The 24,655-nt window shown below is 40.3% G+C and overlaps 1 protein-coding gene across 1 annotated transcript; it reads right to left on the reverse strand.

Annotated features, from left to right (window-relative positions):
* Positions 1-401: 401 nt before the first annotated feature.
* LOC110839842 (uncharacterized) lies at positions 402-18,777 on the reverse strand. The gene is made up of 7 exons (XM_022084379.1): positions 18,624-18,777; positions 7,615-7,730; positions 3,996-4,111; positions 3,074-3,243; positions 2,273-2,460; positions 1,625-1,735; positions 402-787 (listed from the first exon to the last, which is right to left on the reverse strand). Exons 1-7 carry the CDS (start codon positions 18,697-18,699, stop codon positions 539-541), a joined length of 1,026 nt encoding a protein of 341 aa, XP_021940071.1. The 5' UTR covers positions 18,700-18,777; the 3' UTR covers positions 402-538.
* Positions 18,778-24,655: the final 5,878 nt, after the last annotated feature.

Below are 24,655 nucleotides of genomic sequence, written 5' to 3' on the forward strand. Positions count from 1 at the left end.
AGGGTGACGTGTGGTCAGCACGACGAACCCCCAGCCATTGCTAGTTTTCCTGACCGGATTACGTTACTCATTGTAGCTCCCCAATTTCCTCACGATGTTGGATTGGCACTGGTCCCATACACCGGTCGAAAGCTCATGAGAAAATTTCTTCTCCCCCGAGACTCGAACCAGCGTGCATTCCGTATCGCCGGTCCGAAGCATGATGCCTCAGACCGCCCGGCTACAGTGCGGGACAACATAACACCCTATTCTGGCTAATTCAGCCAAGTTTAAATCTATGAAACATGTTTTTGTGACATCAATTGTAATATTATCCTTCCATCTATTCCTAGTTCTCTAGGTTTCATCACGCCCATGATTTACTAAACGTGATGACACAGGACAAAGGATGAAGCTCCTCATTATGTTTCATGGAACGTTTTATTGTTTAGAATTCATAAAAATACAGATTAAATAATCTTACTTTATAAAGAAAGTGGCTTTATGAAAAATATCCGTTGAGTTCTTGGCTTTCCATAAACGCACAACTTGCTGTTCATTAAGATGCATATGTTTCCCGAAACCGCATCTGCAAATGTTGATATGCCGTGTAGATTGTATTTTGTTTTGGGTGGTTGGACTTGCTGTTCTTGACAATGCAATTGTTAGTTGTGCAGTGCTCTGCTTCCGTCACTTGGCACTGTATTGGCGTGATTGGCGTGTCGTTGCCTGGGTGCACGAAGAATGCTATACTGTGCCGTGCTTTTGAACGGATCTTTGGTTGCTCAGGGACCACGACACGGTGACGCTGTGAAACGAGCAAAAGTATTAGTACACCAGAGAATTTCTAAGGTTTGCTAAAACATTCTGAAAGAATGGATGCAAAACTCGGTTGGTAATTGATTCGCAGTGAAATCTCGGGCGATAAGCCATTCGAGTATGTAGATGCAATCCAATGTTTTGGAAGCTGTCTCTATCATCATGGTTGATGTTCACATTAGAAACATTTTCCAAAAAGTTGTATTGTAATTCTGTACTTACACAGCTAATCCTAGATTTCATTGCATTTGCTCATTGCGAAAATTTTAAATCTTGCGTAGTAATTCATTTGCCAAAGAAATTAGTGTTAAAGACTAAAGCCTCAGGAAGATGAAGATATATTTGCTCCTGTACCTATACGATTCTGTGAAGGTGTAATTGGCTTGAAGGTAATGCTTCACACATTCTTAACGTTGGCAGCAGCTGAAAGTTAATTTTGAGCTTCACTCTCTGGCAGCTTTCGTCACATGATATGTCTGCAATACCTATTGGATAAGTTGGCTTCGGAAAGGAATCAAACCTCGGTCTTCCAAAATGGCTGTCTTCTAGGTTGTAGCATCATGCAGTCTGGTAGAAGTTTACCAGTGTTTCAGAGGTACTTGCTGCCTTCATTATCAGGGCAATGTTTTCTTTCCATGAAGTTCTTCAACCAAAATGGGTTTTTTTTTGCATTTATTTCCCATGTGTGATATCTTTCCATATTAAGCTCATCACTTTAATCATATTAATAATATGAAATGAAGAATGAAAACCATCTTTACCTTTTCCGTTATAACCACTAGAGATGACGCTTCCTTGAGAATGTTGTAGTGGTTCCGGAACTTACCAGTGCGGGATATTTGTTGTTTGTCCAAGATGCCAGTAGCTCTCCGGTGTTAACAAGGATTGATCCTGGCAGGTGGCCAACACGACCCCATCTATGGCTGCTTGTCTGAACCTGATAAGAAAAATGAATAAACCACTGTTATTGTACGTATAATGAGGGGAGGGAATTACACCAGAAATAGAAATATGTTTGAAACGAACCATAACAAATTCACATCAGCTTTGTACTGAATGGCCTTCTTGAGCAGTAGGAAATAGCTTACATTCATTTCGCCATTTATCGCAATACGCACTTGTATCATGTTAGGTTGGGTTATGTTAGGTTAGGTTCACCTGTGACAACATGACAGATTAATGGCACTATTTATATTGTAACAAGCTGTATGTTGTGGCAATACTTAACTGTGTGATGAAATCTCAGGGTCATTGATATGGATGACTATCGTAACGCAGAAAAAGAATAAAACTTGTTACATCATTCGGTTTATGCACAGGTTGTCTTGCGGATGTCTTTAGAGTCAAAGTGAGTAGGGTCAAGATGAGGAATGGTTATGTAAGAAGGGTGGAAGGAGCAAGCCAAAGGGATGAGACTGACGAATCAGATCATTAACCAGGAATGTACCATATTAATATTTTTCTCTGCCATTACCTCAAGGCCGCCTTCGCAGTCCTGGGCGAGCAGAGTGAATGTGCCGTAGTCCGAGTGTTCCCCACATCGTGTGACTCCTGGTGTGGGTGGCGCACCAAATGGGGGATAGTACAGCAGTCTCATACAGGATTCATTCCCCTCCTGAAACATGTTGCGATGGGAGTCGAGGAAGTATTCGGCTTGCAGATCTGCAAACACAAGATGTCACTAGTAGTTAGGCGTAAGGTATTTTTTTAGATGTACAGAAAACTTAGATAATAAGTGAATAAATTTTATTTCATGTCGGCCCAATATAACCCCTGCTCTAAGTGAAGCTCAAATTAGAATTCAATCATTTTCTCGGTTCAGCACGTGACATAAAATACGGCCATGTTTCTTGATATAATGAATGTTTAAGATATGAGGAAAAATAATTCTCAACTATTTATAGCGTGATATAAGCATTGCGGTAGTAACAAAACAGAAACTTGTATTTTGCAAGGAACTTTGAAAAAAAAAATTATAAACAAATTTTTGGTAACAGGAAAGGTAGGAAAAAGTGTAAAACTGTGTAACACGATATGGGTTGTTGGGTTTTTGGACTGAGTCCATCGTCTGATGTTATAAGACATATCTTGAGAACTGGATCTGCCCTTGTCATCCAGGTAGAGTAGGTACCCCCTTTACTACACTTGAAGATGAGGGCAATTCCAGTCCTAAAAACATTGTGTTTTATAACATCGGACAATGGACTCGGTCCAGAAACCCAACAACCCAGATCGTGTTACGCCCTCGTCAGAACTCTTCAGAATTGATATGTACCTAAACTTGAAGCAAGTGCTCGCAGCAGAAGAGCTGCCAACTTCTGGAAGTCTTGTGCCAGTGTTGTTACCACAGCCTGGAATCCTTGTACTTCTGCATCTGGTAGATTCCGGTCTAACCAACAGATGTTGAATGCGTGTCGCATTTCTTCCACGCATTCACTTGAGAATCTGGCGGATTTAGCAACAGTTATATGAGAAGGCACTTCTTTAACTATTTTCTATGCGATAAGTGCATTGCAGCGATTGACTAAAAATAAATTGAATTTATTTGAAAATACTCTCTAACAGTGGAGTTGAATCAAAAAATTTCACATCGCTAATACGAAACTTCTGCTCGTGTCTTCAGGTAATTATTCTTTATAGGGACGTATTTATTCTGGGTATCCGCCGTAGCATTTTTGATAAATCTCAAAATCCTTCGAAGAATATTAAATGTTTATCATAATAACAGGCCTCACCCAATGGTCAAATTTTGTTGTAGTCTCCACTCATTATGATTTTAAGTTCAAACAGCGATTATTTCCTTAAACAGCGTTAATCAGTTGATCTTTGTAATGGTGGAGAGTTGTGTTTTCTTCGCGGTACGGACTGAATTCTTAAATATCATTTCAAAGGGTTAATAATGAAGTGTGCCTTTTCGAAACTTTTTGAGTTTTTCTTCATAAATGTGACACACTGCCCACTGTTGAATTGAGAAGTCGTACAATGCGAGTGGTCAGACTGGTACACTCTCAGTGCTGTAAACAGATGTCTCTTGTGAAGCGGAAATGTGTTTCTCTGCAGACACTGAGTTTGACATTCTTATTCTAAGCCACAGATGCTGCGTTTGTGGGAAGGGGTAACTATGAACACCCGCCAACCACCAAGGGGGTATTTAATTCAGAGCACGAGTAGTCTGAAAGCAGAAGGATCTCTCTCACCTTTCCGTTCCAGGCGGCACATAGCCATGGTTGCAGGGGGAGGTCCTTCGAAATGTGTTTTTGACATCTTCAGGAAGATCGCAGAAGTTGTCGAAAGCATCGTACACCGCCCGAAGCTGAAAACAAGGAAATCACATCATTACGATATTCAAAGAGACCATGGAAATAGTTATTTTGATTAGGATATTAAAAATTGTTCATGTTTAGATGAGTTAGACTTTATGATGAGAGGTATAGAATGTCTTACGCAACACTGCCGTACCTGTTTCTACACTAAACTGTATCTGATGTAGAGGAAATGCTGTTACTTAACTTATAGAGGTTAATATTTTGTTATAATCATTACAACACGTGAAGGAATCATAACCCATAAAATGTAATTTTAATTAGTAGAATTTCAGGTTTTCGTGGCAGCAAATGTGAAGATGGCTGTCTTCTGGGTTGTAGCGCCACGTTGTCTGGTAGAAGTTTACCAACGTTTTAGAGGTCATTGCTGCCTCCATCATCAGGGCAATGCCAAGGACCTCAGAAACAAAGTAAAATTCTGTCTGACTACATGACGCTACAACCCAGAAGACAGCCATATTCTAAATTTAATTACCGAAAACTTTTATTAGATTTCGTAATGTATTGATCAGGATCAGAGTAAAACTTTGAAAGTCGTAAAATAAAAGGAATTTTGTTGTGGTTCATTGATACTCCATACATTGGAACAGAACAGAATCGACTAGATAACCAGCTCCAGCAGCCCATGTTAGCCACCTCGTTTAGGCTTACGTTCTCCCGTCTGTTTGCGCACGCGCAATTAGAATAAAGGCGATGTAATGTAGGCTTGAGGTGAGAAGGGACTGCGTGACCTTGCAAGTGAACGTGTTAGCCAAACCTCGATTGCTAACACGCTACACGCTTGTGTGCTGGCTTTTGATGTGTTGCGCTGTATTTCTGTCGATTACAATTGCGCGAGTTTTGTTAGACGCCTTGTGATTGTGCGTCATGGTAAATGAGGTGCGATGTACAAATACTAAATTACCAAAAGCCTGCCCCCCCCCTCCTCGGGATTTGGCTACTGAAATCCTCTGATAAACGGAGACCATAAAGGGTTTTGACGTTGGTGGATTACACTTAAAATGATTTGCTATCTGTTTTTTTTCTTCTTTAAACAAAGACGATGGAAAAAAGTCCAGATAGCAAATCATTTTAAGAGACCACATGCGATTAAAATAATATTTTTGCCTATTTGCATTTCTTTCCGTAAAAGTAGCAATTTCGATCCGAGACGTATATTTTCTACGCAGTAAACGTACGTTCAGGAGATAAATGCGATTTCACGTCCGACTTAACAGACATACACTGTCAAACTGACACGTGATTTTCCTCGTGTGACACGTGCCTTCAGACAGTAGGTTTAAAAAAAACTGCAGATAACTGAAATGTTATCTTACATACGCATGCGTTGATAAAGAAACGTAATTTTATGAAGATGGAAGTGTATGTAATCTGCAGTTAAATATTCAGATAACAAATTTTCCAGTGCGCAGAATAGAACATTTCACTTGGTATTAGCGGTTAGAACGCTGGCCTTGTAATCCTGGGGTCTCGGGTTCGATTCCCGGCGGTGCCCGAATTTATAACTTGTGTTGGACAAGGCCGTGGTCTAGGCAACACGGAGTTTTCCTCCGTGGCATCCCAACAATTACTCCATTCACACACAGAAGAAGGCAATGGCAAACCACTTCTGGATCATCTGCCAAGAACGTATATGAACAGGTCCCAGTCCGAGAAAAGGATGGAAGGATCCTGTTCATATGGACCTGTCGTCAGACAGAACACTAAATTAAAAATAATAAAAATATAATATAAAAATTATGAAGAATGAAGTACTTTAAGTAGAGATTAAGGAAATATGCCCAGTGGATAAAATAAATTAGTCTAGGATAGGTTTCAGTGGCAAGCTCTTGTGAACACAGCATTGAACCTCCAGTTCTTATCAACCTTGATTTTTATTCAACTTCAGAAATCGACGTTTCCCTCGTCATAGTAACTGAAGCGTGTCGAACGCCTTTTCAGTACGAAGAATCCAGCTCTTTACAGTTTTTGTAAATCTGATAAGTAAAGTTGTTCCTGGTCTTTAATTAAGCACCATGCCATACAGGCGTATGGTGGAGTGGAGGTATAGCTCCACACACAGTCTTAACCTCGGCACTAGATGGAAATGAATGTTTAGTTTTACGCCTCGTCTCAGTTTACTCCCTTGAAAGGAAGCTCAGTACCATTGGGTAGGATATGTGCTGACCCCAGAGCCGATGTGGAACGTGCTCGCGAAGAAAAGATTCCTTCCGTACCAGGAATCGAACCCCGGCCTTCCAGCTACCAATCCCCATACCGTTCTTATTAATTCAGATTTTACATCGAATAATGATGATTGATGATTAATTAATTGGTAAGGACTTGGAAAAAGAAAATACAGGATGTCTAAAAAAGAAGTATATACAAATTCAGTGAATGCAATGCACTTGGTGAATTTGCAGAAATCTAGTGTAGGTGTTCAAAATTGCCACCATTAACCACGTGGCACAGCTGACAGCGATGATCAATTGACTGACAAGCGGACACCGTATTATAATGTGTATACATCTTTTTGGGACACACTGTATAAATTGCCCTAGCTGCAGCTGAACGTGAATTATTTACCCAAGTGACTTCGCTAAGATGGCACGGACATAGCACCACAGCCCTTCACCCTACTTCCCAAGATCCATTTTAATATTATCCTTCCATCTGGTCCTAGGTCTTGTCAGTCGTCTTTCCTTCAGGTTTTCCAGTCAGAATTTTGTATGCATTTTCATATCTCACGTGTGCGTGCTTATTAATTTTTGTTACCCAAAAATGTAATTTTCATATAAGCTTGTTATTTCAAACGTTAGACCACGTAAACAGCTTTTGAAGTAATACATCAAAAATATTCAATATCTGGCGAATTCAATCATAGCGATAGGGAATCAACATCCTGTGGATATTATCGAACAAAATATCTGTGACGTCACTGGAGTATTTTTTTTTTTTAAGTTCAGTCTTACATCGGAGACCTTTGGTGAATTCACCTGAATGCATATCGGCCTTGGAAACAAATTCAAAGCACAGAGTAGCTGCAGAATGCAAGAACGGAAGTTTTTTTACGCGCAATGCGGGCATTGAACCCAGCATTCCGGCTAACAAGTGGCCTCCATTAGCAATGAATCCGGCCGTCGATGATATTCAATTTATCTTGCCATGTTCTGAAACTGTCCGGTCTAACAGAAACGACCTTGATCAAATCCCCTAACAATATTTATTTTATACAAAAGAATACCCATTATCATATGGAAATACATGCTTGCTTCCTACTGTGGGCTATAACACACAATACCATGGTAAAAGGTATAAAATGAACGTCTGAAAAAATAAACATTGTTATATTAAAGTATGAAGAGATGGCAGGATATAAGAGATATTTAAGCATTCAATTTAAAGGCGATAAAATATGCAGCATAGCAGGGAACTCTGTTTAAATGGCCGCCAAGGCACGGCCATGTCCCGGATGATGAGCTCAACACTTCCATGTGGTCCCTGAACGACATACCTTGTCGTCGGAGATGCCGTGGTTCACCAGCAGAGCCAGTCCCTTCTCAGACATTGCTCGATTCAACTGCGCAGCCACTCTGCGCACTGTAGACTTGCAGGGGGCATCAGCTGTACCTAGGGGACAACAGAGAGTGTTTTGTGTGATAACCAGCCATTCGATAAACAAATGTTTCTTTGCCTCCGTATAAATAGAATTTCCAGTATCCTTACTTCCTGGAGTCTGGATTCAATTGCGTAGTTTCTCAGGAGTTCTACACTTCAGAATGATAGAAAATGATTAATATTTATAAAACATGCTTGTTGTAATTATGCATAAATTTTTTGTACAATCAATAAAGCTTTGATGAGTCTTCCAGCACAAAAAGGTAATGATGAATCTGTCCACCTTCGCCTTGGAAAAATAATCTCTTTATCATGTAATTTTCTCAAATCGTTTATTACTTTAACTCTTGTATGTTCAAAATATTTTCCTCAGACACTCCAACGTATGTTATCTCTTAACTCTTTGAAGCCGTAGCTCGTTGAAATAATAATTTCACTTCATACCCCAAATAAAACACGGTTATTACTATTACAAACATCGTATACTCCGTGTTGTTTAGGTAATAATAGTTATTTACCCTGAAAATCACATCAAAATGCAGCGTTACTTATTGTTAAAGAAGGTGGTATATATAGTTACCACTGGTTTTGAAGGGTTAAGACGACAGGTATATTTAGAATTGTGTATATGTTTAGGCCATATTATATTTTTAATGGAAGATAATTACAGTGAAAGCTTTAGATCATGCGTTAGACGTTAAAAGATTTAAACTGGGCGGTAAAAAAACATTTGCTACACCCTATAGTGTGCTCATGTGAACATAGTAATGATCTTCGGTTTCGTAAAGAGCGGGCAATTTACTGATTCTCTCAGCGACTACTATTTATTTTGTTCCGTGACATTTCCCACTTTAAAGGAGCAGGAGGTTGGTATGAAACTGAGTTTTAGATTTTAATTCCATCTAGAAGTGTCTCTAAAAGGTGTAACACTGTGGTATGATTAAGAAAAATTGAAAACGAATAGATATTTATGCGAAATGAAACTCCATGCTTTATGAAAGCACCTACTGCGTAATATAAATCGATTAAACGAAGGTTAGAGAACATCGATATAGATCAACCGGAAGTTAGTAACAGCTGAATCCTTTGTGCTCTACGGTCAATGCTGTGAAACGTGTTTCTTTTGTGAATTCGTGGGAAGGTTATTTAACGACGTCGGATCAAATGCGGTTACTTAGTGTGTAAATGTGATTTGTATTTATAAGATTACTTTTGTTTATTTGTGAGAAAGTTATTTAACGACGCTGGATCAGTGAATGTGTTCGTATTTACCAGATTACAGTTTATGAAGCATCTCGTGGATTGGAAAATCCAAGTAACTCTGCTATCAGTTCTTAAGTAATCCATCAGATAAGAAGACAGGTGAGTACTTGTAATTGACATTTGTAAGAGTGACATTTAGTATAAATGCATGTATGTAATTGAGATATAATCCTGAAATATATATTTTAAGGAAATGTTATATGCAATTTACAATAGCTTAATGATGGCCGTTCTCTAGACAGACTAACACGCCTAATACGTATAGTAGGCCAAAATTGTAAATATTATACATTACTTGTGTAGATACCTAGAAACAATGCCTACATGAAATAATGAAAGAAAACGTGTGTAATTTTGTGTTTAAAATTCGGGTGTGGATGAGTATGTGCAGATTTTGTAAACAGTTGTTACATTCCAGTATGTGGGTATATTTTATCAAGTCTCGCAATGTTATGAACTTACAAGAACGAATAGATTTCCCAGGATATCGACATAATCCTGCGGTAAATTGGAATTTTTACAGGATAAGTAGTTAGTGTCTAGTACAGGTATGTAAGTAATGTGATGGGTCTGTCAGAAATATATCTGGTTTACGTATGAGAAATTCGATCTGCTGTGGGTTTTAATTAGATGCGAAGCTAAAGTAGTGAGAAGCAGCTGGGTTTAAGTTATCAATTTAATTCGTCTTCCGATATTTAGCAAATATTTTCCCTTACATACTCTGAATAAATTAAATACCTAGATATTCTTGCAAGTTCAATGACTGGATATCCATGTATGATTCAGAATATTCATATTAAGAAATAATTCACCAAACACAAGGTGGGGCGAGTGGTTATGACATCTGTTTCCTATCCATAAGGTCTCGGATTAGATTCTTGCTCGGAAGCCGGGTTTTTTCAGGATAGTATTTTTAAAATAGGTAACGACTGATTTTATCCACGTCATTTCTAATTAGATATTTTCAATCAACAGCACATTAGACGTATTACAATTACGATTATCAAGTAAATTATGTAACAAACATTAAAAGTTGTTTAAAACTTAATGAAGTCGTGTGAAATTGTTTTATATGGCTGCTTTAGACCTTGGATGAAACAGGAATCTAAAAACCACATTAGGATAAGCTTCGTAACACGTTTGTCATTCGGTCCAAACACGAGAGAATAAACTTGGGTAATTATGTCTATTAAGAGATACGTGCCTCGTGATTCTACCAGGAATATAAACTACCATAAACATGTTTCAAGGAATTGTGGACTGATCCATTATACATTTTATTGTCTTATTGCGTTGCTTGGTAACATCATATGCCACCTGTTACGTGTATTTGTGGTTTGACGTAGCTAACATCACAAAACCACTGCACGTATTTCCTTGTACAGACTGTCCCACTTAATAAAGAACCCACAACCGGAAAATTAGTCGGTCACAAAGCAGAACATCACACGCTGGGCTCAGAGTTACGTAGGACACGCTGTAATATTAAGAAGTCACGAAGAAAATTTTTGAATCATCTTTTACGAACTTGTGTTAAATGGGCAATATTTTTGATAATTGTTTTGTATAGTTGTGATTTAGATTTTAAGGACTTAAACAGTGAAATGTTATGTGAACACAAAGCACCCACGAAGACGAAGCAGTTTAACTGATTTACATAAAGTATTTTAGTGTAAGAAATCTAATCGAAATCCATACAGTAGCTCTGGAAATGATTCGTACTGACCGGAAATATGACTACTCATCATGAGCTCATTTCGTTTAGAGAATTTTTTAGCCAAGAATCGAAATCATGACATTAGTTCCGGATCCCCGACCGGAATGTTTATTTCCAAATACGAAGCAGACACGCTACTTCGCAGAAGTGACGGCAATGACCCGCAACAGTGAGTTGAACACACACACACACACAGCAACCTTCATTGTTTACAGGTTGGTTGCCTTGGAAATTGCTAGGCTGTAGCTTTCACGTGTTTATCCAATCTCAAGCCTGATTTAATAAACATAGACGGCGTCCTCTTCCTTGTAGAATCAGCGATTCTAGGAGCTTATAATACGTAGATTCCCCCCGACGTCTACCAGAGAAGAAAATAAGGTTCTTGTAAATAACAGCGATTACAACTACAGAGGTCATTTATAGGTCAAACGCAACACACGAGCAGTTTTAAAACTTTAATAACAGACTTGGATATGCCAGATATGGAGGGAGGGGGGATTTCTGTAGTTGATATGACGTCGTCGTTAAAGAACACAAGTTATGACATGAAACGGTCATGATCTGTTTTAAGACACTGGACTATTTTCCTGGAGAAACTGAGGAAAAACAAGTCTCCCCTGAGATCTGTCGTTAATAGTTTGAGGGCAGTGATGCCAACTGAGCCGATGACATACGCTGAGATTAATTGTCTGTCATATTTGAGGTTTTCACGGCGGTGAGGATGATGTTGTGGGGTTTTGGTAGACTCGCCGATAGATGCTAACGTTTCGGAGGAACATACTGTCTACTTCTTCAGGGACAATACTGCACGGCGCCAAAACCCAGTAGGACAACATCACGTGATATCTGTTAATCGTCAAATGTAAACAGTAAGTTAAAAAGGGTAGGGACAATTTGTAGTACACCGAGGCAAATCGTTCGATGTTTTCTTTGCAAGTGGGAAAACAGCGGTCTCTCCAGGCAACCCTCTTTGCGTGCCGTGGAGCTCTGTCGGTTGGAGTTCTCGTGACGTTTGAAAAACACAGCGAAGTGTGCCACTTTCGAGGGTTCCTGGCGTCTGTCTTTTTATCTCGGATTAAGAAGAAAAAAAAAGGCTGGACCGAAATGAAGTGAGCCGTGAGGCCTTAGTTTTAAAGTCCGCAATGTTTTCTAGGAGTCTGAGACTCGGTCTCTTTGCCCTGAGATAAGAACGCAGATTGAAGGTGTTTGATAGCCGAATGCTGACGACTCTCGTTATAAGCGGGGGTTGCCGCGTGTATTGAAAAAGCTCAAGACGAGACACGTAAATATGACCGTGCGTTTTCTTAAGACGTTCACCATGAGAGAGAGAGAGGCCTTCGGAGTCGGAATGGTTGGGGAGAGTCAGTGGAACTGCGCGGTAACTTCTAACGTGGCCACGGATAGGATTTTAATTCTCTTCGAGGTGCTGGAATAAAACAGCGAATAAGCGGACGCCCCTCAAACGGAAGTGACTGTATTTGAACCTACGTGGGATCACGTGACATGATGAGACACACGGCTTCATGTTTTTATACAGTGCGTTCACCGATAAAGTTCAACGCGAATGTCACTTCTCGATTCTCAACAGAAATTGAAAGAAATGACGGTACTCGTATCAAGAAAACTCTTTAGCACTTGGCGGTGATTTATGCAGTTCCAACCAGGATCCGGGAAGTGACAGTTGCGTTTAACTTTAACTTTGTATTCTGTTTAAATAAGATCGCACCTCTCGGTAGACGTCCAAATAACATGTAGTACAGGATATTTTTCTTGTCTAACGACGTGCTTTGGAGTGAATGAGACAAAGGCACTGAAATTTCAATGGATTGGACTGTACCTCTCTATGAGATTCGCTGACGTGTGCCAGCTTTCAATCTCGGTCATATGTGAAAGTTTCGGTTTCAGAGCCAACTACTACTGCAATTCCGAAGGGCAGTGAGTAACTATTTTCTTATCCATCAAAGACTTGCATATACAGGGTGTCCCAAAATGGTGTATATACATTATAATACGGAATATTAACCTTGTTATCGATCTCCGTGTGATGTGTTTACGAGGGGGGGGGGGGCTCGTGTGGTATACACTTAACAGATGGCACCACAAAATAGCGGAGGGTCGATTGAGTTTCATTGAATGTGTGAAAAAAAAATTCGAAAAGATTTTAATGTTTGATCGAGTGGATAGTAGAATTGCATTTCACAGATGTCATCTGTTCCTTCGTATATCAGTGATCTCGAAGGGAGGTTATGTTTCTGTATTTATGAAATACAGCGATCCAAATGCGTTAAGTGATGATATTTTATGGCTTGGTGGCTGTACCAGTGTATTAAGAATCCAGGTTCTGGAAGTAGCTCGACCAGGGGGGGGGGACCAACAAATAAGGTTTTTGTCCTCTCCTCACTTGAGGACAGGAGTAGAAACAACTACCGAAACGTCGTTATCTTAATTACACTTGGACGAAATATAAAGTTAAAAATGTGAGATTTGAGGTTCTCAAGGAGGCGAGTAAGACTACACGGTGCAACAATCCAGAAGACAAACATCTTAAATGGATTTTTTTTTCACCTCAGTGTCCACAGCAGCTCGGAGACTCGGTTGGCTTTACCGATGTCGGTGTAGTGGTTGATAGGCGTGGAAATTTCGGTGTACCTTTGTTACTTAGGCGTGGTGTCATTTCGCTTCTACATCAAAGCGAGATTGGGACATTATGTTCTCTTAACAGATCTCAGGTACGCCCTGATTATCAACGGGTGACGAATCTGTTCTCGTTAATTCAAGGAGTTCCTCTCAGATTTCTTGTAAATGTCTGTTTCGGGCTATGTATTTCCTCGGAGTTGTACCACAAGTTTGTTGATTTATCCTTCCTCAAAGTATATTACGTCAGAGTTAGGTTCAACATCTTTGTACTTTCCAGGTTTTGTCACTTCAATCTGAACTATTGTCGTTCCCTTAGGCTGAATTTCTTAGTATAGTACGTGACGTAATTGTAAATCAACTTCAACTCTTGGAGAGCCTACCTTGTTGGTCTATCTTAAGTAATTATGACAAAATGCTCGTCCTTCCGTAAGCGTTATCGGGCAAAACTTATTACGCGTTAATCGCCATGAAATGTTCGCTTAATAAGGTCCCTTCCTACCGTCCGCATATTTCATGGAAGGGTTATTTTACTTGGCGTCTGAACCTATTCCAATTTCCAGACCTAGATTCATCTACGAAATGAGTACTAACTAACTAACTAACTAACTAGATGGCTTACCGAACTCGAAGGTTCATCACCGAATTAACCAAAGCCCTCCACCGGACCCTGTCCTGGGCCAACAAAATCCAGTCTCCTTCAACTCCTATCTCCCATAGATCCCGCCTGAGATTATCCTCCCATCTACGTCTAGGTCTCCTCAGGGGTCTCTTCCCTTCAGGTTTCCCAACCAGTACCTGGTGCACACCTCTTGTCCCATCCATGCGCGCTACATGCCCAGCCCATCTCACTCTTCTCGACTTAATCACCCTGACAATACTGGGGGAGGAGTACAGATTTTTAAGCTCGTCATTGTGCAGTTTTCTCCACGCCCCATCGTCTTCCCTCTTAGGCCCAAATATCCTCCTCAACACCCGATTCTCAAACACCTGCAATCTGTGTTCCTCCCTCTGAGTGAGAGACCATGTTTCGCACCCATACAAAACAACGGGCAAGATTACGCTGATATTTATTTAATTTTATATAGGAGTCAGAATGATTGACACGGCTCTTGAAAAATACTGGGAGATCTTTAATTCTGCTTCGTACTGATACAACGTAACCCCATTTTTCTTGAAGATGAAATATAATTTTAAATAATTTATCAACGTATAAAAACCTTGCATGTGACATCCAGTGTTGACTTGCTAAAGGTCTAAATTTTTTTACGTGAAACAATTTTTGAGAAGGTGTCATTGTTTTGTGCGTCACTGTCTAATACTTCTTCTGGGTCGATGTGATCGCACTCCGTTGTTCTTTTGTTATTCTTTTAACAATAGTAGATGGAGCTCAAGGATGATCAATTGTGGTACACCTCGTTCTGAATTTTATCGGCCAGGGCCGACAAGTTTTGGACGCTTAACCCACGGTCTCCTCACTGCAGACAGTCGTATTACTTTAGTTTGATGAAGGGATTATTTTTTATTCGGGTTTATTTTTATTATTACAGTTTAGCGAACAGTAAATTATCTTTAATCAAACTAAGTTGTAAAAGATCAAATTTAGCAAATGAGCGCCCTTTGAGTCTGTGATCCTAAAAAATCTTATCTCTCGATTGAGTAATATGGTAACCTGTCTGCAAGAGTAGGTTAGCATTCTTAATAAACTGCCATGAAGTTATAACGAATTGTCATTTTTGATCGATAAGAATGAACAAATGTGGCCCCAGGCATTAAAACGATGGTAACCCCTGTTCTGGCTGTACGCAATGCGTTGTAAATCGAGCGCACACAATTTAGAAGGTAATCGCAGGAATTGGATAATGCTTAAGAAATTTGAAAATGATTTTCTACCTAAAAAAAGTTTAAATTTAATTTAAAGTCCGATTGACTCACGGGGCTGAACGTATTATTTTGGCACCTTGCTAAGTATTTATCTGACAGAAAAAATGTCTTGAATGAAATTTATAAATATCCGTAAAATACGCACGTGTGTGCGGTGTAAGATCTGAATATAACACACATTTTCAATGGCGTGGTAAGATATGATAATAATATTCTTTGGAAGTGAGAAATCGGACACTTCTCACTTCCAGTACAAGTGCCTATGTCAATTTGTCTCTGAGAAAGTCGCTAAACACGGCCGTCCAATGTAATGTATTGATACGAGCTTCACTTATTATCACATGATGTAATATGGAGATTGGCAGTCTTCCAACGTGAGAATAAACAGTGTTACGTCTAATTGAATCACAGCTTTTTGTTCTTAGAACCATCTAACAAGCACTGATGTACGGAGAGTCCATCATATATAAAGTTCAACCCTGTTATACTCGTGAACACAATCTCAGTTCAAGAACGACATCGTTCGCATTGAATATTAAGGTGAGATTTAGCGAGATGTACCACGGAACTCTCGATTACAACGAGATTTTTAAAACCCTGAAGATGAAGGCGATAATTTCCTGCGAAACGTTTGTAACCATCTTGTTTTCCTCGTGTGCATTTAGAAGGACGCCGTTCCTGTAATCGTGACAAAGGCGTTTATGCAGAAAAAAAAGAGCTTATCTCCTTGTATTCGTGAACAGGAAATTCGAGTTCATTTCACCTTTGCGTTCGTCATGTAAGGCATTTGCACACCACTCTGAGACATGACTAAAGGTTATGTAATATCCTGTTATTTCTGCAAAATGCAGTGTTAAGAATGTCACGCTCTTGTGTCACAGGCATTGCGCATGTAAGTGATAACCGAGGTATCCTGAGGATTCCCCATTCACCTCAGAGCGCAGTAGTCGTTCGTCATTGTCGTCCGATTTTAATAGAAATTTGAATGCGTCAAGAATTTTGTTTATAAAAATTACTATTTTACAGTTCTGTACAAATCTGGGGCATGTAGCGGGCATGGATGGGACAAGAGGTGTGCACCAGGTATTGGTCGGGAAGCCTGAGGGGAAGAGACCGCTGGGGAGACCTAGACGTAGATGGGAGGATAATGTCAGGCGGGATCTATGGGAGAGAGGAGTTGAAGGAGACTGGATTTTGTTGGCCCAGGACAGGGTCCGGTGGAGGGCTTTGGTTAGTTCGGTGATGAACCTTCGGGTTCCGTAAGCCATCTGGTTGGTTGGGTCCACTATTTGGGAAGCCTGAAGGGAAGAGACCTCTGGGGAGACCTAGACGTAGATGGGAGGATAATCTCAGGCGGGATCTATGGGAGATAGGAGTTGAAGGAGACTGGATTTTGTTGGCCCAGGACAGGGTCCGGTGGAGGGATTTGGTTAATTCGGTAATGAATCTTCGGGTTCCGTAAGCCATCTAGTTAGTACATATCTGTTCAGTGGTTGGATGCAGACAGACGTGGCAAAGCTATTACTGCAACTTAAAGACAGTCATATGTTACTCCTGTACTCACTCGGGTTTCCTCCGTTAGAATCTGCGTAATGTTTATGGCTATGTGTGTTTAGTACTTTAAAAAATTTCCCGTTATTCTTGACGGGTGATTTACTATTTTAATACACAGGCCTAGCTTTGGCTGTGAGGAGACAAGTGCTGAAGTTCCATTTCAGAGGTTACTTAAACAGTTGATTGTTAATCACTGGGTCATTAATTCCTTTAGTGCCATGGATTTCGGGATATTATCTCCATGCTCACACAAGTAGCCACAGAACTTCACAAACTATTTATCAATTACATTTTAATATTATCATCCCATCTCCCAAGTGAGCTCTTCCTTTGTTTACTGAAGACTTCCCGGGTAAGGAGGAGGGGGGAGGGAATTTGGCCTCACACAATCGCCAATGGATGGCAACAGAAATGAACAGAAAAGCACAAAATCTGTTGCTTATTATAGGAACGCAGTGTTCGTCATTTTAATACTACAGAAGTGTCAGAAAATGGCACTCACCTGAAGACGGAAGTAGAGCCAGCTCTCGAAAGTCCGTGGTTATCAAATAACAAATAGACAATAGTCAATGTCTAACGCATTTATCAGAGACCTTCAAGTTTAAGGCATGTTCATTAGTCACCCTGTTTAAGAATGAACTCACCACACGTAAGTTACATACCAACAACCATAAGTGCGACATGGTTTATAAAACAAAAGTAGTATCAGAGCCTCAAGGTCCTCAGTAGCTTTCAGGTGATTTGCGAGAATTGCAGATGTTTGTAAGCGGTTGTAGCGAGAGTCTGAGTTAAATTACAAGAACTTGTTGGCTTGGCGAGAATTTCCTCAGAGGTAACACCTGACACGAGTTTCACGGTGAATAATAATAATAATATCATTGAAATACAGCGAATGTGGAAGATGAAAGCAGAAGGAATTCCAATAATTATAGGAGCAGCTGGAACCGTCTCCAGGTCACTCAGAAAATATCTGGCCAACATCCCGGGCGAACACGACATCAGGGAACTTCAGAAAACAGTCGTTCTAGGAATATCATACATCATTTGAAAGACGCTGATGTAAAATATATAATAATGCCTCACGCGAAATCTGTTTAATGCATGTAACACGTATTAAAAACAAAATGTATTTCGGAAATATCTGCTGCACCATGTACCTTAGGGGCAAGGTTTGTCTCAGGCGCAGAGAAGTAGATGCCCTGTGAAACGGCGTATAGATAGAATAATAATAATAATATAGAAAAGGAACGTTTCTGCAGATTATTCTCCACCAGGTGATAGAAATGTAGCGAAGGATATCAAAAAGAATGCGGACACCTGCCGATTGAAAAACATCGCACGTGGAATGCGAAGCTGAAGGCGACACCAAATCTGGAAGCTTATAACAATCATTTTAAGAGCATTTAGTGACACTCTATATAACACTCCAGTGCGGAACGAAGCCTTAAGAAAATATTAATGTAATACTGCACCAATTTCAAAAACATTTTCAATGAGCGTCTGTGTTCTGAGCCTCAGGAACAAAGTTTGACCCTGATGATGCGAAAAAAATTATCTTGAGAAGCTGATAGTCGCTAAGCTAGTCAAATTCCTGCCTTTTTACGAAATTAAAAGTTCCATTACCGTGTTCACAAGAGACGTCCTATGCCACACGAATCCACTCCACACTCTCTCACCCTGTCTTCTATACTAACATCTCATCTATCCTTGCCTCTTAAACTACAGACTTAAAAATCTTTTTGGCAAGCCCATGGAGTATAATGAAATGTTGATGGCTTCAAAATGTAAATACAAGGTCGCCCCTGCGCTGTTCCTTCTTTTAAGACGCGGTAATTGAACTGAGGGTCACTCACCCATATGGGACAGGTCGATGATGGGAATCTCTGCCCTGGAAAGCAGGGTCTCAACCACACTCGCGTGCTGATCCATTGCGACGACTTCGCCTTCACTGACAACCACACGCCTCACACTTCCCTCGATAACTGATCCCTTCCAAGATTGCTCTCACCACAGGTTGGCCTTGCTGCCTGTCGTACAGCGCTGCCAACTGAACAGACCCAGTCACTTCATTTCTTTGTTCCTGCAACCTGCTTGACACTGTTTCGCAGAAGGTCCAGTTATTTCCGACACCTTCAATGATTCTGTTTTTACTTTCCTCGGAAAAAGTGACCACGTTGTGGATTGAACGACCGAGGTTCGATTCCTGACAGGGTTGACATGTTTCTTCGCCGTTGTGTCTCTGTGATCCACCCAGTTAAGAATACGTGGAACTTCGGTCTGTCCCCGCCTCAGGGTAAACCATATCTGCGTGATGTTCAGTCAGAAACAGGGGGCAACGTTACTTTTAACAACATGTTTATCTGCAAGCAAGTACCTCATGAAACGGGTGTCGTCGCTGAGCTTAATTAAGCATCAAGCTGGGGGAACGTATGTGGAAATGGAGGTTTAACTCCATGCATTCCCAGCCTCAGTAAGAGATGAAATAATCAGCTTCGTGCTCCGGGCAGCTTTATTTCCGGTAAAAGAAGTCCCAGTACCCCATTGTATAGGAGGCTGGGCGGACCTTTGTGACAATCCGGACGTTCCAGCGAGAAGAATTATTCTCTGTGTCGGGAATCGAACCCCAGTCGTTCAGTCCGTAGACAGTAATTATCAGCTGGGATTATCTCGCGGTCTCTGTTAGCTTCTCAGACGTCACTTATGCAACACAATTTTGACACACAGATTAGACCTCCCTGGACATGACACCTGTCCCTTCAGTTCCAAGTATAGATAAACTGTTTTGATAAAATTTTTATCTCAGTCAGAGAAATTTGTCGTGCAGTCGTTTCTGTTTTGTATTTTCCGGGTAATCGAATCTTGAGAGGAATTTTTATCTGGTTTTAATAAAGTCAGTCGTTGTTTTATTCAGTTTCTCCAGGTAAAAACTGCGTTGAAAGGTAAAAGTACATTTGCCCACATCATGAGGTTATAGTTCCTCTCGTTCTTAAACTCGGCGTTTAGAATCGTGTGAGCGATTAGCTTCATGGACCGGCGGCTTAACCACTGAATTAATAAATTGCGTAGGTTGCTAGAAGGACCCCCGGGTAACAGATCTGGACTTTGTGGTGAAAAGAAAGCGCTTTCCCTGTTGGGAACCGGACTCCGGTCGTCCAGCCTGCTGTCTAGTCACTGAATGAGCTGGTAGGAAAATCCGTAGTGTTTTATCGCTTTCATTTTACTACTACGTGCCTTCGCAGTCGATTCGTTGAGCCTCGAAAATGAATTTTTTTTTTACATTTCGACGTTTTCTTAACACTAATTATGCTAAGTTAATATACATATAATGAGGAGTTCATGTTTCTTTTCCGTCTGAAGGTTTCGTCTTCTAAACTAGATCCAATATATGCTACCTTAATGTCTATTCGTTGTATCCTCTATCGTAAATGTATAGAAAACGAATGTATGCATTCGTTACTTACTACGAATTTATTTTTCACGAGACCGAAGATCTACGATAGCAGCTTTGTTGATACGTTCAGAGTTTCCGCCATCCGTTCTGCAAAGAAGGTGTTTCGACCGGAGTGGTCTACGTTGTTTGTGTGCTGATCATCATACATTGACACCGGAAGGCCATTTTCAGTCCGCAAGGACATGGAAGACTAATTACGTAAGAAGTTATTTGTCGACAGGAGGGCACACTGGATAAAGTTATGGGCCCAAAGCTTGATGTTCAAATGAGAGTCACCAGGTTTTTCCCCCGGCTGAAAATGAGTACTTTTTGATTATATATTATATTTATTTAGTGTTCTGTCTGACGACAGGTCCATATGAACAGGATCCTTCCATCCTTTTCTCGGACTGGGACCTGTTCATATACGTTCTTGGCAGATGATCCAGAAGTGGTTTGCCATTGCCTTCTTCTGTGTGTGAATGGAGTAATTGTTGGGATGCCACGGAGGAAAACTATGTGTTGCCTAGACCACGGCCTTGCCCAACACAAGTTATAAATTCGGGCACCGCCGGGAATCGAACCCGAGACCAGCAGGATTACAAGGCCAGCGTTCTAACCGCTAGACCATTTAATTATGTTTGCAAAAGGTCGTATCTGGAGACCCTGCTGTACAAACCTCTCCAGTTACCAGCATCATCAATTAAGCCCTGAAGACGGAGACAATATTTCGCTCCGAAACATTGTTATCTACCTATACCGTCGTAACCTAGAATGACGTCCACCTTCACGCAGTGATAACGTCAAAACTCTTATGTTCGTCTGTGCCTGATTATGAATTGAAAATAGCCCCCCCCCCTCCAAATAATTTTGGAATATGGTCTTGGTTATGTCTTGAAACTTAACGTCACTTCAGGAATAATGTAGTTGATACAGTGTCATCGTACAAGCGTATTAAAAGGCGTAGGAGCGTAGTTTTACAATGTTTCGCTTGTCTTACACCCCAACTCTGCGTCGTGTTCCAAGAAAGGTTAATTTTGCATTCATTTCCCTTTTACTGAATTTGTTTAAATGTTATCATGTGTTCTGAGTTCGCCGCCGCCTCGTATTCACGATGTTTCCTCGTGACTGTGACGTCTGTAATCCTCAGGTTTCCTTCTCAGGACCGATGACGAATCCTTTTGAACACGGTGATGAAACCCAGGTTCTGTAAAAGGCGTGGAGGGCTTTCTTGACTGGCTGAGTGAATGTCAAATTCTCACTAAAACATCTGCTCCTTGTAGATAATACCTCAAAGAGCTTCATCCTCAGATAGCTTCAGCTAATTAACAAGAAACTACGATAAGGACTTTGTTCCTTTTTTTTCTGGATTCTGGCGTCATGTTGACTCGCAAGTAGAGCCCAGTGTTTCGGAGAAACATTCCGTCTCCATCTTCAGGGCTGAAGTGGCGATAATGAGAATTTTAGACGATGGTATGTTTCACCGAAACTCTGGTGTCTATCTACCAGACATGACTCAAAAATCAAGAACATCATCATCATTATTCTCAGCGTCATTGAAACTTCGAAACTGAAAAACTATAAGAATGGATGCCTTCTGAGATGTTGCGCGGTGAAGTCTGGTAGAAATTGATTGCCTTGACCTTGAAGGCTGTAGGCATAATCTGAAACGTCGGTCAGTTTCTACGCGACTACACGGTTCAACATTACAGAGAAGAGTCATCGACTTTCGCCACTGAGATAACCTAAAATTTATAAGAGACCAATAATAATATTTATGGAACTCATGGACACCCCACATTCAAACGAACGAATCGATGTTTGTTAAGCTCTAATGAAACACAAAATCACCAAGGCAACGAGACTAACAGAAAATAATTACGTCACTCTGGGCTCTTGTGATACTTCACGTTATGGGGGGGGGGGGGGGGGTTATGACCTTGGTAAGAGCAGACTTCTTGTAATTGTCGTACGTTGATAAGGCAGTCTTAATGTGCGGGCCATGTTCCGGTGAATCTCAATGAGCATTACAGCAGTTCAGATTTAGGGATAATGACCTTGTCAGTTAACAGTCATAAAACGAATAAATTGATTTTAAACTGAATCAATAACGAGGGGTAAAGGACGAACGAGAAGCTCCTCTAAGTAAGACGTATGATACAAGTTGACCTTGTGACGCGTCTTGATAAAAAGGAAAGAATCTCGTGTTTTCATCAGTCGGCATGGACCAGACTCAACATTCCGAAACTCTGTTTTTATCAACTCTCGTATAACTCGAATTTTGGTAGGTTTTTGACAACCGTATCTGTTGTCTACACTTGAAACTTGATTTTATTAATTTGTATTTCGATAATTAACACTTGGTGTAAAGAATCGAATATTTTTCGTATTGTAATAAGCACCCATATTAAACAAAAAGTTACCTAAAACATGTTAGGTCCTATATGATTTCATTATAAGAAGGTTTTACTACAGATAGTTTTCTTCAAAGTTGTTGTCATAGTGCTTTTATCAGACAGCAACACACAACCTGAATATATAGGCTTCTGTCAGCTCGAAATAATATTACGTTACCAAAACAAAACACTGCCTATATTAAGCTCACTTATTTATTACACCTCTTAATTTGTGGAGATGATCTTATAATTTGATAAAATAACACGGCATCTTGTGGTGGTAACAATAGAAGCATATCTCTGAGGCCCACAAGAAAATAATGACGAGGACAGCATCATAATGTGGTCCAGATGCTGCAGATATCAAGTCTTTTTTAAAATTCATTGCGATCCGTAGAAAAGGCAAGATATTTATCTGTACTAAAATTGTGCAAACATTTTTCCACCTCTCCTTTATTACTATGAAATCTGGATGTTGAGACACGTTTACGGTAACATACTGAGGACTATGTCATCTCTTTCTCATTTTATTATGAAGTATTGAAATATGGAGACTGGAGTAATGTGTCAAAAATAAGCTATGTAGACGCTCCGGGAGGTCTTAAAACCTCTTGATCCTCGGAGCGAACACCTCCGTTATCTGCTTGCCGTACCTCGCTGAAAACAAAACACTGGCTCCTCTCCTCCAAGCGCGCGCCTCGCTGGCTGTAACTGGATTGAACCAGCCAAAAGCTGCTCGTGGGAAGGCCTCACCGAATGACGAAAGCTTCATGAACCACCTGAAGGCACACCGAAGAAAGTAAGAAGTAAAAATGGATGGAAAATCGCGAAAAAGTAATACAAAAATCAATGCGATTTTGCACTGTCTTGTTAGGTTCCATTTTGTGTAAATACCTACTTAAAATGGCGGATTGCTTTAAGAAGTTTATTATCTTATACAGCGACACGTTGGTATGGAGGTTTTGTGTTGCGAGTGTGTAATTGTGCATTCTGTATGAATGGTTAGCGACAGCGTTTACCAATTGATCTTCGTAACAGTGGAGTATGGTGTTCTCTATGAGGTACGGATTAAATTCTTTAGTGTTACTTCGATGAGGTTTTTATTTAATCATTTCATTGGATGAGGACAAACAGTGCGAAAAATTCCCTGAAGCCAAGATCTGACACCGAAACTTTCTGAATCGGTTCATCTGTTCTCGTTGAATCGTTGGTTATTTATCGATGCTGTTTGTCGAATAATTTGATAAAATGGCCATGAATAATGAACGGAATTAGATCATAGCCGATATAAAGTTGCTGTCCCGGAATTCAAATGTAGAAACTGAAAACTATGAAACACGCCATGGAGGTTGGCAAATAATCAGGTCGATGTACAAACGGGAACCTCCCTAAGGCAAATTTGTACCGTTATCGCTGCTACGACCTGCTTTGTTCCGCACGTCCTTCTTACGTGAGGAATGTAGCACTCTGCGCGTTTGACCACACTGTCGAAATCAACAACTAAAAGCTTGTCTTGATAAGATGAAATCTGTGTCTTTTCTGCTACGTCGCACCCGAAACCTTGCAACCAAAAGATACTACGAGAAACGCAATGGATGTTTTGCCAGTTTGCGTGCTACATGTTCATTCTCATTCATTTGATCCCCATAATATTTGGTTTCGTGTATGAATTACAAAGTTTATCATTATGAAATTTTCTCTATCCTCTAACCATTTAATTTTCTTTAGGCCCACGTACGAACCCAGGACTTTGATCTCAGACACACTCACGTTACCCTTGTTAACGTTATCTTAAGTTGAGAAACGAAAGTTTCAAGTTCAATTAAAACAAATGTAGTTTTGCAAATTTAATTTTAAAGTTTATATATTTATACGTATATAAGACTGACAATTCTGAACAAGGAGGCAGCGAGAATTCCCCGAATACAATCCGCTCTGAACTTCTTCGTTAATGTCACATTCTCGTCCAATGTTCCACGAAACTTGTGTGTCGATTGAAGTGAGTTCTGACTTCAAGTCGTGCTACTTCAAGGATAGTGAGTCGCTTATTTATGTTCAC

The sequence above is a fragment of the Zootermopsis nevadensis genome, unplaced genomic scaffold, assembly GCF_977971745.1.
Source record: "Zootermopsis nevadensis isolate Lab colony 2312 unplaced genomic scaffold, Znev_1.0 Znev_ptg000021l, whole genome shotgun sequence".
Taxonomy (NCBI): Eukaryota; Metazoa; Arthropoda; class Insecta; order Blattodea; family Termopsidae; genus Zootermopsis; species Zootermopsis nevadensis.